At 39.1% G+C, this 12,858-nt stretch overlaps 1 protein-coding gene and 1 long non-coding RNA gene across 5 annotated transcripts in view; one reads left to right on the top strand and one right to left on the bottom strand.

The window, feature by feature from the left end:
• LOC309628714 (uncharacterized protein) overlaps positions 1–12,858 on the top strand; it is a 62,909-nt gene that overhangs the window by 7,741 nt on the left and 42,310 nt on the right. For 2 of the 4 annotated variants that reach the window (XR_014244662.1, XM_082392012.1), the window contains exons 2-3: positions 170–259; positions 1,435–1,484. Coding sequence is in view for 3 of the 4 variants with exons in the window: in XM_082392012.1 (XP_082248138.1) it covers positions 170–259; positions 1,435–1,484 (140 nt within the window). In the remaining variant the exon portion in view is untranslated. Of the gene's footprint in view, positions 1–169; positions 260–718; positions 778–1,434; positions 1,485–8,292; positions 9,642–12,858 lie in introns of those variants that run through there. The other 2 variants (XM_082392014.1, XM_082392013.1) reach the window with 2 other exon arrangements.
• The window catches only part of LOC309628733, a 29,590-nt gene continuing 19,756 nt past the window's right edge, over positions 3,025–12,858 (bottom strand). The window contains exon 2 of the long non-coding RNA XR_014244680.1: positions 3,025–8,211. This is a non-coding gene — a long non-coding RNA (uncharacterized lncRNA). The remainder of the gene's footprint in view (positions 8,212–12,858) is intronic.

Here is a 12,858-nt window from a genome sequence, read left to right as displayed (position 1 = left end):
GTTGGGCACTTCATGTCTTACTTTTCATGAGTCGGTCCATTTCTGTTTGGTACACAGAAGACTGGTCTGTTCTGTTTGCTACTATCATTTCTTAACAGGTTATAGCTATGTTGTACCGTATGAAATGGTAACATCCTAATTCTGTAACATGTCTTCTGTACATTCTCAGCATCATGCTCTTTCCAGTGTTTTCTACAGAAGTCGCTCTCTGCTCAACCTCATCTGATTGATTGCAAAGATTGCCCTGACTGGCCCAAAGGTGATCATTATTTCTAACCTGATGCTTTGGTCATCTTTGAAAACTCTCTTATCAGCGACTTTCATGTAAGTATAGGTCACCACTTGCACTGAGCAAAGTAGCATCTATGAACTTAAGAACCAATGAGACCTCCGAACTTGTATTCAAAACCTCATTATTCACAGCATAGGGAAGCTACTCCAGGAAGTATTAATAGCTTTACTATGAAGAAAGCATTATGTGTGATCAATTCTCTTTCTTGAAGATTCATAGTGTACATCTGTGTTAAAGGCTCTGAAAGGCTTGTAGTAAAGGAATTTATCTAACTGTGTTTAACTCAACATTTTTCAAGCTTCTTTGAGTGTGGAGCATTTTTATTGCCGGCATAGCTAATCACATTCAGTTTGGGAAAGGCAATGTAGAAGATTTGAGGTGATGTATAAGAGCAGATACTCACAGAATCCTGTTTCATTCATTTAGAATCAAATGAAGTAAAACATATGAAAGCCGATCTTAGACAACAAAGCATCAATATAAATGTGAGTTATTTAGTGATTGTGGTAGTTGAATCTATCACAGTTTTGTTACTCAAAATGTGGTCTATGGAAGCAAAGCATTGGATTACCTGGGAGTCTGTTAGAAATGCAGAATCTCAGGCTCTAATCCAGACTTATTTTATTAAAAGCTACATTTTGGAAAGATGTGATTCCTGTGCACTCTAAAGTCTGAAATCACTGATGACAGCATTTTGCATTATTACTCTTCCTGACAGAAGTTAGCTCATTCCTGTCACCTCCTTCTCTCCCTGCCTACTCCATCTAGAATTCATTGCAATGCTTCCCTTCCTGGAAATTCAAAACCTTGACCGTTCATTTCAATCCAAATCTTTGATACTCTTTCCTTCCTCTGGATTCTAATATCATTGGTAGTTTATTTTATATAAACCCATGCTGGGTCTGGGATAACACTAAGAGGACTGCAGTAAACTTTAGAAATTAATAAACGTTTTGCAAATTGTTGAATATTGCCCGTTAGTTTTCCAAACTCAGTCTCTCTGTCTTTCTTTAACTGTAAGAAATGCGGGTCGGGGGGGTGTATGAATGATCCCTTTCCATTTAAAAAAGGTTCCTAAGAGTTAAAAAAAAATTCTGCATATGTGAAAAATAACATTCTTCATCACAATAATTTATTTTCAGAAGTCTGGCGCCAGAACTGTGCAGTGGTAGCCGCAGTAAACATCACACAAGTACGTATGTAGAATTCTCTATCCAGGTTGTTTCCCTGTGGGCTTCAGTGCTCCAGGAGAACATGGAGGTGTTACTCTGTGTTGGCGGCCATATTGCTTATAAAGAAGCTATGTCTTTTCAGTCTCCCTATAATCTGTTGACAGTTTAAAAAAAATCATAATGAGACTTTATAGGTTAAACACAGATTTTCCCACTCTAGACAGATTAAATAACATATTCTGGCTAAATAGTAGATAAAATTTCTGAGATTTGAACATGTCTTCCCTAGACAACGAATGTTGTTTTTGATGACCCAACCTTCCAAGTCTTTCCAGAGGAAGTAATTAGAGAAAAATTTAGACTCTGACAAAGATTTCTTCAGCTTGTTCTTTGGTGGAGAAGAAGAGCTGTATAATGAACTTTAAAATAGTCAAAACTCATAATTTTTCTTGTTCCAAGCAAATAAAAAGTCTCTAGTTTTATCAGACTCTAAGATGACAGAATTCCAAAAATGTTCCTGAAAGTTCTCTTTTCTGTAATATTCGCATGAATATCTATCCACATCAGCAAATAATGTAGCCTTAATACATTAAAATATGTATCATGCAAAAGGGAATTGAAAATTACAAATATGGGAAAAGAATGTAATACAAAGAAGTGCATTGTATGCTTAGTAGAGAAGCCATGAAAACGTCTGAGAAAAAGCTGAATGCATGAGGTTATTAATTCAACATTTTAAATCTCCCAGTGCTGAATTTTTATGGTTTGTAAGCAATCTGAAAGGCATTCAGGCTTCTAGGAAAAAGTTTTGCAACTTTGGATTTCTACATGTCTTTTGGCCTTAGTAAGGCTGTTTAAAAATAGAGTTATCAAGGGAACTTGGCCTGTCTCTAAAATAAGAAATAATATTCTGTTCTTACAAGCTTCTGATATCATGTACCTTCATACTTTATAAAATCTCAATTCACTGAAGATTAAGATATTAAGAATCTAGTCAGGCAGAGGAGAAAGGAGTGTTTTCTCAGTGTCAAAAATGATTGGCTCTGAAACTCTAAAATAGCATTGTCCAATAGAACCTTCTGTAATGATGAAAATGTTCCATATCTACACAGTCCAATGTGGTAGCCACTAGCCACATGTGGCTTGTGAACACTTGAAACATGACTTGTGCGACCGAAAGATTATTTAAATTTTAAAAATTTATTTCTTTAAATTGAAATATAATTGACATGTAACGCTGTGTTAGTTTTAGGTGTATAACATAATGATGTGAGATATATATATAAATGATTACCACAATAAATCGAGTTAGCATCCATCACTGCATAGTTACAATTTTTTTTTTTTACAATAGGAACTTCAAGATCTACTCTCTTAGTAACTTTGAGATGTGCACAATACAGTATTGTTAACTATAGTCACCATGCCATACCTTACATCCCCAGGACTTATTTATCTTAAAACTAAAAGTTTGTACCTTTCGACCACCTTCACCCATTTTGCCTACCCCTCCCACATTCTGCCTCTGGTAGCTGCAAGTCTGTTCTCTGTATGTATGAGTTTGTTTTTTTTTTTTAAGATTCCACATATAAAATTTTTTTTAAGATCCTACAGTCATATAGTATTTGCCTTCCTCTGTCTTATTTCACTTAGCGTAATGCCCTCAAGGTCCATCCGTGTTGTGGTAAATGGCAGGATTTCCTCCTTTTTTATTGCTGAATAATATTTTATTGTGTATATTATATCTATATGTATATACATCTATCTATCTATCTATCTATCTCACATCTTCCTTTCCCATTTATTTACTGATCCATGTCTTGGCTATTATGAACAACACTGCAATTGAACACAAGGGTGCAGATATCTTTTTGAGACTGTTATTTCATTTCCTTTGGATAAATACCCAGAAGTGGAATTGCTAGGTCATATGGTAGTTGAATTTTATTTAATTTTTTAAACTTTAGTTAATTCAAATTTAAATAGCTACATGTAATATGTTGAACAATGCAGCCCTAGGAATATTTTCTTTCCTTTGTTAAATTAAAATTTACAGCAACATTTTAAGTTTTTAATGCTATTCTCTAGTTGATGTATTGATATGTAGGAAAAAAGCCCTTTTGTACCTCAGATGAGAACAAATTTCATAATATTTGTAGAACCATTGTTTAGAGTTATATTCTTGGAAATAGTAACATAAGTGGTCCATTAGATGATGCTATACAAATGATAGGAGTGCTTGACATAAAGTCCAAGACACCCTCACACCGGTAGTCTCTGGGGAAGGCTTTACTGGTGTCCAGAAAAAGGACGGAGGAAAATCTGAGTACATTGAAAATCACATGAGCCTGGTGCTGGGAAATCACTGCTGCTACCATAACTCTTCCATCTTCTGCTTCTCTTTATACTACTTTTGAACGACTTTACCAAGACCTTTGGTATATTTTATCCTTTTCTGGCTGGCATTTAAAATTTGAAATTAGACTAATTAAGAGACTCCGTTTTCAGATGTGTACACTGCTTACTGGCCACCCAGTAAAGACCTCAGAAAATGAACTAGCAGCAGTGGTTGGCTCCCTGCGAGTTCTTTCCTTGCTTTAAATGGAACGCTAATGGTGTTTAAACATCATCTTCCTTGGGCCTTTCCTTCCGGATTGGTTTATACACCACGTAAGGGGACCAGTCCCATTGCTTGATAATTGTGCTTTGGATATAGAACCCGTTTTGAATGGGCTGGACTTTTCAGGAGGCAAAGTAGAAAATAATCTTCTTTCAACCCCCCTCCCCCTTCCCCCCCAACCTTAGCTCAGGTCTGTTGGGCCTGGAGGTCTGCATGTGGGGCAGGGCTGTGTGGTCTGCTTCTTTACTCCCTCCACCTCCACTTTCGCTGACTACCGGCTGTTCCTCATGCCTCCAGGGTAGGATGCAGGAGGGTGGGGAGTGCCAGAGGATAGGCAAAGCTTAGCTTGCTGCCACTGCTGCAGTTTGGTGTCTTGGGCCCTCTGGGGACAGAGGCCCAAATGCACACTCAACACTTTCTCTCCTGCAGTGGTTTGTGAGAATGCCCAAAGGGCCCTCGCGCGCTGCCTCGTTCTCTGGCTTTGAGTTCAAGACCTTCCGGTTACGAAGTAAACCCCGTGTCTGGATGACTGCTTATGAGCTGTGCTTAGCTACCTCCTCTGATGGAGCTCCTCCCACAGCCTCTTCTACAAAGGTTTCTTCGCTCTGTCAAGCAGTCTCCCTTCATAGGGTCCACTCAAGACTTCTCAAGATGGTTACCTTCCAGAATGACCATTTAACCCATAGAACACTCCTCACCTGGCTCCAGATGGAGTCTGCAGGTGTGGGCCCTCTCTTCACTTTGCTTAGGAGGGAGCCCTAGCCCAGCCTCTCATTAGATGTTGACAGGTGAGAGTCAGGCACCTGTATCCCTCCCCACAAATCCAGGAAACTCTAGTTCATTTTTCCCTGAGAAACTCCACTCAGGACCCATGCCATTGCGGGGTCCAGGAGTTTCTCCAACTTAGTTGGCATCAGCTGTCGGGGGGTGGGGTTCAGTGGGGAGAGAGTAGTGGTGGTGAGATGTCATAATCCCTCCTGCAAGACACCCCTGTCTCTATAACTGGTTCTTTTGTGTGCTATGGACTAAATGTGTCTTCCCCAAATTCATCTTGTTGAAGCTCTAATCCTCATTGTGATGGTATTAGGAGGTGGGGCCCTTGGAAGGTGATTAAGTCATTAAGGTGGGGTCCTTTGATGGGATTAATGCCTGAAAAAAAAGAGACACAAATGAGTTTGGTTCCTGTCTCTTTGTCTACCACATAACTAGGAGGAGAGCTCTCACCAGGAACTGAATTGCCTGGCACCTTAATCTAGGACTTCCAAGCCTCCAGAACTGTGAGAAATAAATATGTGCTATTTAAGCCACCCAGTCTACAGTATTTTTGTTATAGCAGCCAGAACTGACTAAGACAGCTTGAGAAAGAGAGAAAAACACTCTTCCCACTCTCCCATGGGGAGGTAGGACAAACATGCAAAGACATCCTTATTAATCTCCTTACACCTCCTGTAGAGAAGCTGGAAGAATGTGGGGTAGATGAGTTTTGAGTCACTTCTCGGTGACTCATGCACAGATAATTTAACACTTCTCTTTAGGACTTGAGAAATGACACACTGTGCTAACCCTCACGAAATGGAGAGAATTAAAGGGCATTTGGTGGAAGCAATCCCAAAATGATGGGGTACATGATTTATAAAGAGCAAGAACTATAAATGCATAAAAAAACTTTTCCTAACCCTTAGCGTATGATGTTCAAAATGGAAAAATACTAATATTCATCTCTTGTTAACCCTGAATCACCTCCAAATAGTCCATGTTGTACACTAATATGTGGAAATACCTTCACTAGGCTTAGGATATATTTACCCGCCTTCCTTCCCTCTGTAACCTCTACCCCTGCCAAACACAGAGACACAGAAGCACAAACACACAGACACGTATTCACAGACACTCCATATGGAAAAACAAGCCCTCAGTCTTTATGCTTCCTATTTGTACTCTGGTCCTTTTCTATAATGTATAATCCATTTACATCTTCCAATGCAGTATCTCAAGCTACAGATCTTTCTAGCCTCCTAAACCCTGGCAGGATTTGTGTGTCTTTTGTCTTAGGTTTTCCTTTTCATTTGCTAATCAGAAAAAAAAAAAAATTCCCGCTAGTGTTTTTGGTGAAAGAAAAGACATTTGTGTGTGATACCTCTTGGGTACCAAATGTACACACCTGAACAGTAAACGGCCTTTGGAAATTTACTGTGTTAATCCACAGGAGTGACTCTAATGACCAGAATTTAAGGCACTATGGTGGCTGGTGGAAGAGATACTTTTGGTGCTTAGGACCTGCTTTGTTCTCTCCAATTCATACCATGTAGACAAGTTTACAAAGAATTTCTTCTAGAGGTTTTGTGCCACCTATTGAATTGGTTTTGGGGGCTTGGGCAAAAATGAGGTAGAAGAAGTTTTATTTCGTACTCTGTTACAACAGTGGATGTTGTCCAGACTTTTGCACATTAAAAAAATATGCTGTTTATACTTTTTGCAAGTAGAATTATTTATCAATAAGTTCTAAGTGGCTTTTAAAAATAAAACTAGAGTTTTGTGGAGACAAGAGCTTCTTTTTACACAAGTTTAATATTAAAGCTTTTCATTCTTTCTTTCCTCTTCATTAGTCTTTAAGTAGTCATTATGATGTCAGCTATGCAAACTATGAAATGTACAAGACCCCTCCCACCCACTTCCAGCCTGAGGTATCTATTATCTCAGTAAAGATTGTTACAGCAGAAATGCAAAGAGACAAATTTTGGCTTTTGATGGTCACAATAGGCTCTTGTGCCATCTGTTTCCTTTTAGCCCGTTCACTGGCTAACTTCTACTCATCCTTTGTCATTTGGCTGAGGTCTGATGTCTCCAGAGTTCCTTCTCTAGTTTCTGGTAAGTTCTCCTCCTTTTTTGCCTTCATAATATCAGCACATATTTCTATCTCAGTACTTAGCACACAATTTGAAATAACTCATGTTTCTCAGCCTTTAGAGTTTTCCTGGCTGGAACCTTCTCTTTTTCATCCTTGTACCCCTCTCCCTGCAGTGTCTATTTATTTCACTGCCTATTACAGAATAGGTGCTCAATAAATGTTTATTGGGGAGAGGAAAATAGGTAGGATCGGGATGTATTCCTAATCACATATTGCAATCAACAAATCTACGACTCACCAGGAGCTGGTAAACTCTTTGGTAAAGGGCCAGGTAGTAAATATTTTATGCTTTGCAAGCCATCCAGTCTCTTTCACAACTACTGGACTCTGCGATTGTAACAGGAAAGTAGTTACAGACGATACATAAATGATTGGACATGGTTGTGTTCCAATGTAACTTTATTTACAAAAACAGGTGGCACACAGATTTGGCCTTAGGGATCTCAAGTTTGCCAGCTCCTGCACTAAACTAAGAGTGGTTTACTGACTTGACTTAATTCCACACCAAGAGTTTGTTTATGGCTGTTCTTCCCCAGAACTCAAAGTATGTTTACAGATTTAAATGATAGTATATTCTGGTGGAATATTAATTTTCTCAATAGTTTGCTAGTGGTCTAGCAGATTTGATGTTCAATCAAAGATGTGTAATTTACAACCAAGAGGTAGCTTCCCCTCGAAGAGAGAGCAGTTTAAGTCCCACTAACTCTAATGTGCTTGTGAGTAGGAGGATACAATGAATATCAGCTGTTCAAAAAAATAGTACATTCTTAAGAACAATTTGTTCCCCTAGGGTCTCCCAGGTCATTAAGAGATTGGACGCTTTAATGGACAAGAATTATGTACTTAATAAAATTTTAACACTGGCTCTGTTTATCAAAGGAAATTCTCATTATTCACAGATTTATATTTCTCTGAGTCCTCCTGTTCTCCCACCATTTCCTGACATTAATGACATCTTTTGTTAGGTTGGCCTCCTCTCAGGGCTCCATTTGGTCCAAACTGGATCTTTGCTTACGTGTCTCTTCCCACCAGGTCAAGATGCAAAGGTGACAGGAGGACAGACTCCCAAGATCTCTCAGGTCCCATCCAGTCCTCAGACTTATAAGCTTCTTTCTCCTTTCCAAATGCCTCTTTTCCATCCCAGCCCAGCTCTGGTCTTGGCACATTTCCTAAGTTTAAATTAGCGGTTCCTTTTCTGATCTCCAATTTCCTCTGTAGGCTGCAACACAAATGAAGAGGTTATTTTGAATATTAACCTGATATTTCCCTTTCCCTCTGTCTTACCTTCACTTCAACCCAGGGGCACTCCCAGACTCTAATCAAACACCCACGCAAGCAGTTTCAGATGCTTGCTTGTAAACACCATATAAGTCTGAGACTCAGACCATGAGGAGAACATAGCAAAAGGGTGATTGGTACATGAGAGGAAGGTCTGGAGGCCGCAGAATCATCAGAGTGGAACCAGGGAGTAGAAGGAAGGACCAGGACGTGGAGGGTGTCAATACCACACTCTTCTTGAGATCAACTCGCCCTCAGTAATCTGTTGTCTCTGGACAACCCACCATCCAAAAGTTCTGGATTTGTCCGCTGAACAGAGGTGGAGTACTTTCAGGGGAGGGGAATTTTTTTTTTCTGCGCTACTCTCCTGGGTTTTCTGGCTGGAGCTCTGTAAATTGGACAAACAAAAGACAGATTAACAAGAGAACAGCAAACAGATTTATTTGCATGTGTTTCACACTTACACATGGGAATACTCAGAGATGAGTAACTCAAAAGGTTGGCAGAATTTGGGCTTATATAGCACCTTAGCGAAGGAACATTAACTGCATTTTTAGAAACATGACAAGACAAAGGAGAAGGACTTTGAGCTTCTAGGGCAGTAAATTGTAGGAAGGCAAATATATGGGGAACTAATGGTAGATAAAGGCTAATTAGTAAAGTTTGTTATGTGGATCCCCCTGGTGCCTTCTCCAGGCTGATAAGAACCTAACTTATCTCTGGTGATTAATTTTTTCCTTCCTGGTAGAGAAGGGAGAGGGGATACCTTTGTAAATTTATGTCCTGCTTTTAGGCAAATAGGAGGATTACAGAGAACTTTTCTTATATCCGCTTCTTCTCAACTGCCTTCAGCTCAAAATAATCCTTATGCCAGAAGTGGCATATTTTGGGGTGGCATATTCTGCCACCCTATAGTCACCTTGTCAGAGCAGGAAGAGTGAAAGAAAAACATGGTGTTCTGGTCTAGGTTCACAACTGACCACAACAGTTGTGAATTTCTCTGTGAGCTGGAACTACTGTGGACCCATTACCATGATAACACACACTTGTTTTTAATTACTTTTCAGTTAATAAATTTCTTCATCTCAAAAATGGGTAGAATAAGACCAACCTTGCAGAGTTATTGTGGGGATAACATAAGAGAATGTGTGTAATGCTTGTAAAATGTTTATGGTTTACCAAAATAAAGAATTATAACCATATGATCCAGCAATCCCACTCCTGGGTATATATCCAGAAAATACAAAAACTCTAATTTGAAAATGTATATGCACCCCAATGTTCAGAGCAACATTATTTGCAATAGCCAAGACATGGAAGCAACCTAAATGTCCATCAACAGATGAATGGGTGAAGAAAATGTAGTATATATATATATATATATATATATATATATATATATATATATATATATATATATATATATATACATACAATGGATTATTACTTAACCATAAAAAGAATGAAATAATGCCACTTACAACAACCAGGATAGACCTAGGGATTATCATACTAGTCAGACAGAGAAAGACAAATATTATATTATATCACTTATATGTGGAATCTAGAAAAAAAATGATACAAATGAACTTATTTACAAAACAGAGAGACTCACAGATATAGAAAACAAACTTATGGTTACCAAAGGGGAAAGCGGGGGGAGGGGGAGGGGGAGGGATAAATTAGGAGGTTGGGATTAACATACGCACACTACTATATATAAAATAGATAATCAACAAGGACCTACTGTATAACATAGGAAACTATACTCAATATTTTGATAAGGGAAAAGAATTGGAAAAAAAAATATATGCATAACTGAATCACTATGCTGTATACCTGAAACTAACAAGATATTGTAAATTAACTATAATTAAAAATATAAAAAAGTGAAAAAAAAAGAATTATTGTTACATTAGAAGCTCCCTGAAGGTAAAGCTTTATTCTTCACGTACACAGCATGATGACTCATATGACACAATATCACCACTATATGAAGTTCATTGGAAGTCTTCCTGAAACTACATCATATTGATGAGCCTTTGCAGTTACAAAATTCCTTCTACCTTGAATGTTCTTATTCTTCTTTCAAGGTTCAACTCAAACGTCTTCTGTAATGCCTTTGTCTACAGCCCTCTGCCCCAGCCTCCAGAGTGTTCTGTTCGTACCTCTCATATACATCACAGTGTGTAATGATTATTTATGTTCATGTCTCATTCTCTTGTTAGTTTGTGAGAACTTGGAGGAGAGAAACACAGAGCTCATGTTTTATTTCTCTCTGTACCCCCAATATCTGGAAAGTTTGAAAGCATAAGTGCTCCATGTGCGTTAAAGCTGGGAGCAGTCCTGCAGCTTCTGGGGCTCTGCTGGTGCTTGCAGGGCAATCCAAGTTTGGAACTCTGGTTAGTGTATATGAATGTTCCTTGGGCCTGTAAATTCAGTTTGGAACTAAAGATATATGGTCTACTGTAAAAAAATCCTCTGCGTAGTCTCCATTTTTTCATTCTTATCTCCCTTCAAGCATTCTCCAATTACTGCTGAGAACATTCTAAAAGAAATCTATTCATTACTTTCTTGATTAAAACTTTTCGAAGTCTTCCCTTTGCTAAGGGGTAAAGTTAAACTTTTTAGGATGCCATCCAAGACCCTGCATAACTTGATCCTGTCCACCTCTCAGGGGTTATCTCTTGATGCATCTTCTCCATTTTCCCCCATCTGCTCCCCCACCAGTACACACAATCACCCCACATCTCTCCACTCCCCACCCACCTACCCACTTTAGAGGTGCTAAGTTCCAAGTAATTATCTAAAGGGACCATGCTGCATTAACCTCTGCTTTTCGTCTTTTTGCATCATTATCCTGTTCTCTCATTGTTTCTATCCCTTCTTTTATCTCCTTGGTTATTTAAAACATATTTATTTTAAAGTCTTGCTCAGATCTATCATATCTAGTCTTTGTAATGTGAATTTTCCATTTGTTATGTTTACTGACTCTGTCTTGTGATGATGGATTGATTCCTAGTGTGTCTCTGTGTGATATTTTATTTTTAATTAATTAATTAATTAATTAATTTGTTTTTGGCTGCGTTGGGTTTTTGTTGCTGCACGCGGGCTTTCTCTAGTTGTAGCGAGCAGGGCTGCTCTTCCTTGCAGTACACAGGCTTCTCACTGCAGTGGCTTCTCTTGTTGTGGAGCATGGGCTCTAGGTGCACGGGCTTTGGTAGTTGTGGCACGCAGGCTCAGTAGTTGTGGCTTGAGGGCTCTAGAGCGCAGACGCAGTAGTTGTGGTGCACAGGCTTCGTTGCTCTGTGGCATGTGGGATCTTCCTGGACCAGGGCTTGAACCTGTGTCCCCTGCATTGGTAGGCAGATTCTTAACCACTGCGCCACCAGGGAAGTCCCTGTATGATATGTTTTATTTTTATTTTATTTTGAGATCATCTTCATTAGGGGTTAGTTTTTCCCCCATGGGAGTAGTGCTTTAGGCAGTGGAAGTACCAATTTGACTAGTTTTCTAGTGGTTTCTTGGGTCCTACACCAGCTTTATGCTAATGTCTTAGCTTGGGATTTTGATACCATGGGGAAAATATAAATTGGACCCTCACATACATGTGTAGCTTGGGTTTGGGGTTTTCAAATTTTTCCCCACTCTGACTTTCAGGCAGATGGCAAACGTACTTGCTGCTTCTCTAGGCTTGTGGGTAGAGTGTTTCTAGTTACCTTTTCATAGATGGCCTTGGCTAAGTGCAGAGATCTCAGTTCAGCTCTCCACCTCACATGGGCTGTATCCTTTTCTTTTTCTTGCCTGGACATTAAAACGCAGCCTCCATTCCTCAGGAGGGCTGACAACCCCTTGGGAGGCTGCTAAGTCAGCTTGATTGACTTCTTTGCATTTGATTTCCCTCTCATGTCTTGAACTTACAGGTTTGTTCCCTTTTCCTTCTTTCAAGCTGGGCTATGTTTTTTTTTTTTAAGGCTACTGTATTGAGCATGTAGAAGAACCTGTTCTCAAACTGACCCAGACCCCAGGGAAACTTTGCTCATCTTTCAGTACTCAGCTCAAAGGACCCTTCTTCAATGGAGTTTTCCTAACGCTTCTCCAGGGTGGAATTCTTCTTTCCCTCACTCATACCTCCACTGTGCACTGTTCATTCTTCTATCATAAGACCTGTGACATTGATGTGCTTAGTAGCATACATGCCTTGCTCTTGTTCCCTGAAGATTATATTTTATTTGCCTTTGTGCCCTCAGGGTCCTACACTCTACAGGGCTCATGATAGATGTTCGATACACGCCAGATGAATAAATGAGTGAACACATAAAGTGAGTGAATAGATGAAGAATAATAGAATTTAATAATTCACCTCTCTTTGCCTTTATGCCAGGTTACCATAGTAGGCTACATCTATAAAGACATTAAGCAAATTAAATTTAAACAAAGTATTTTATCCTGGTGAGAAATGAAAAGTGAGATGTGCAATAAAAATATAGCAACCATCACAGGTAATGCTCACCATGCACCAGGCACATTAAATTAACACATTTAATTTTTACAACAGTCTTTTGAAGTGGATACTTTTACAGACAAG

The sequence above is a fragment of the Balaenoptera borealis genome (genome assembly GCF_965194805.1).
Source record: "Balaenoptera borealis genome assembly, chromosome: 5".
NCBI classification, from domain to species: domain Eukaryota; kingdom Metazoa; phylum Chordata; class Mammalia; order Artiodactyla; family Balaenopteridae; genus Balaenoptera; species Balaenoptera borealis.
This window is presented reverse-complemented; position numbering and strand designations above follow the sequence as displayed.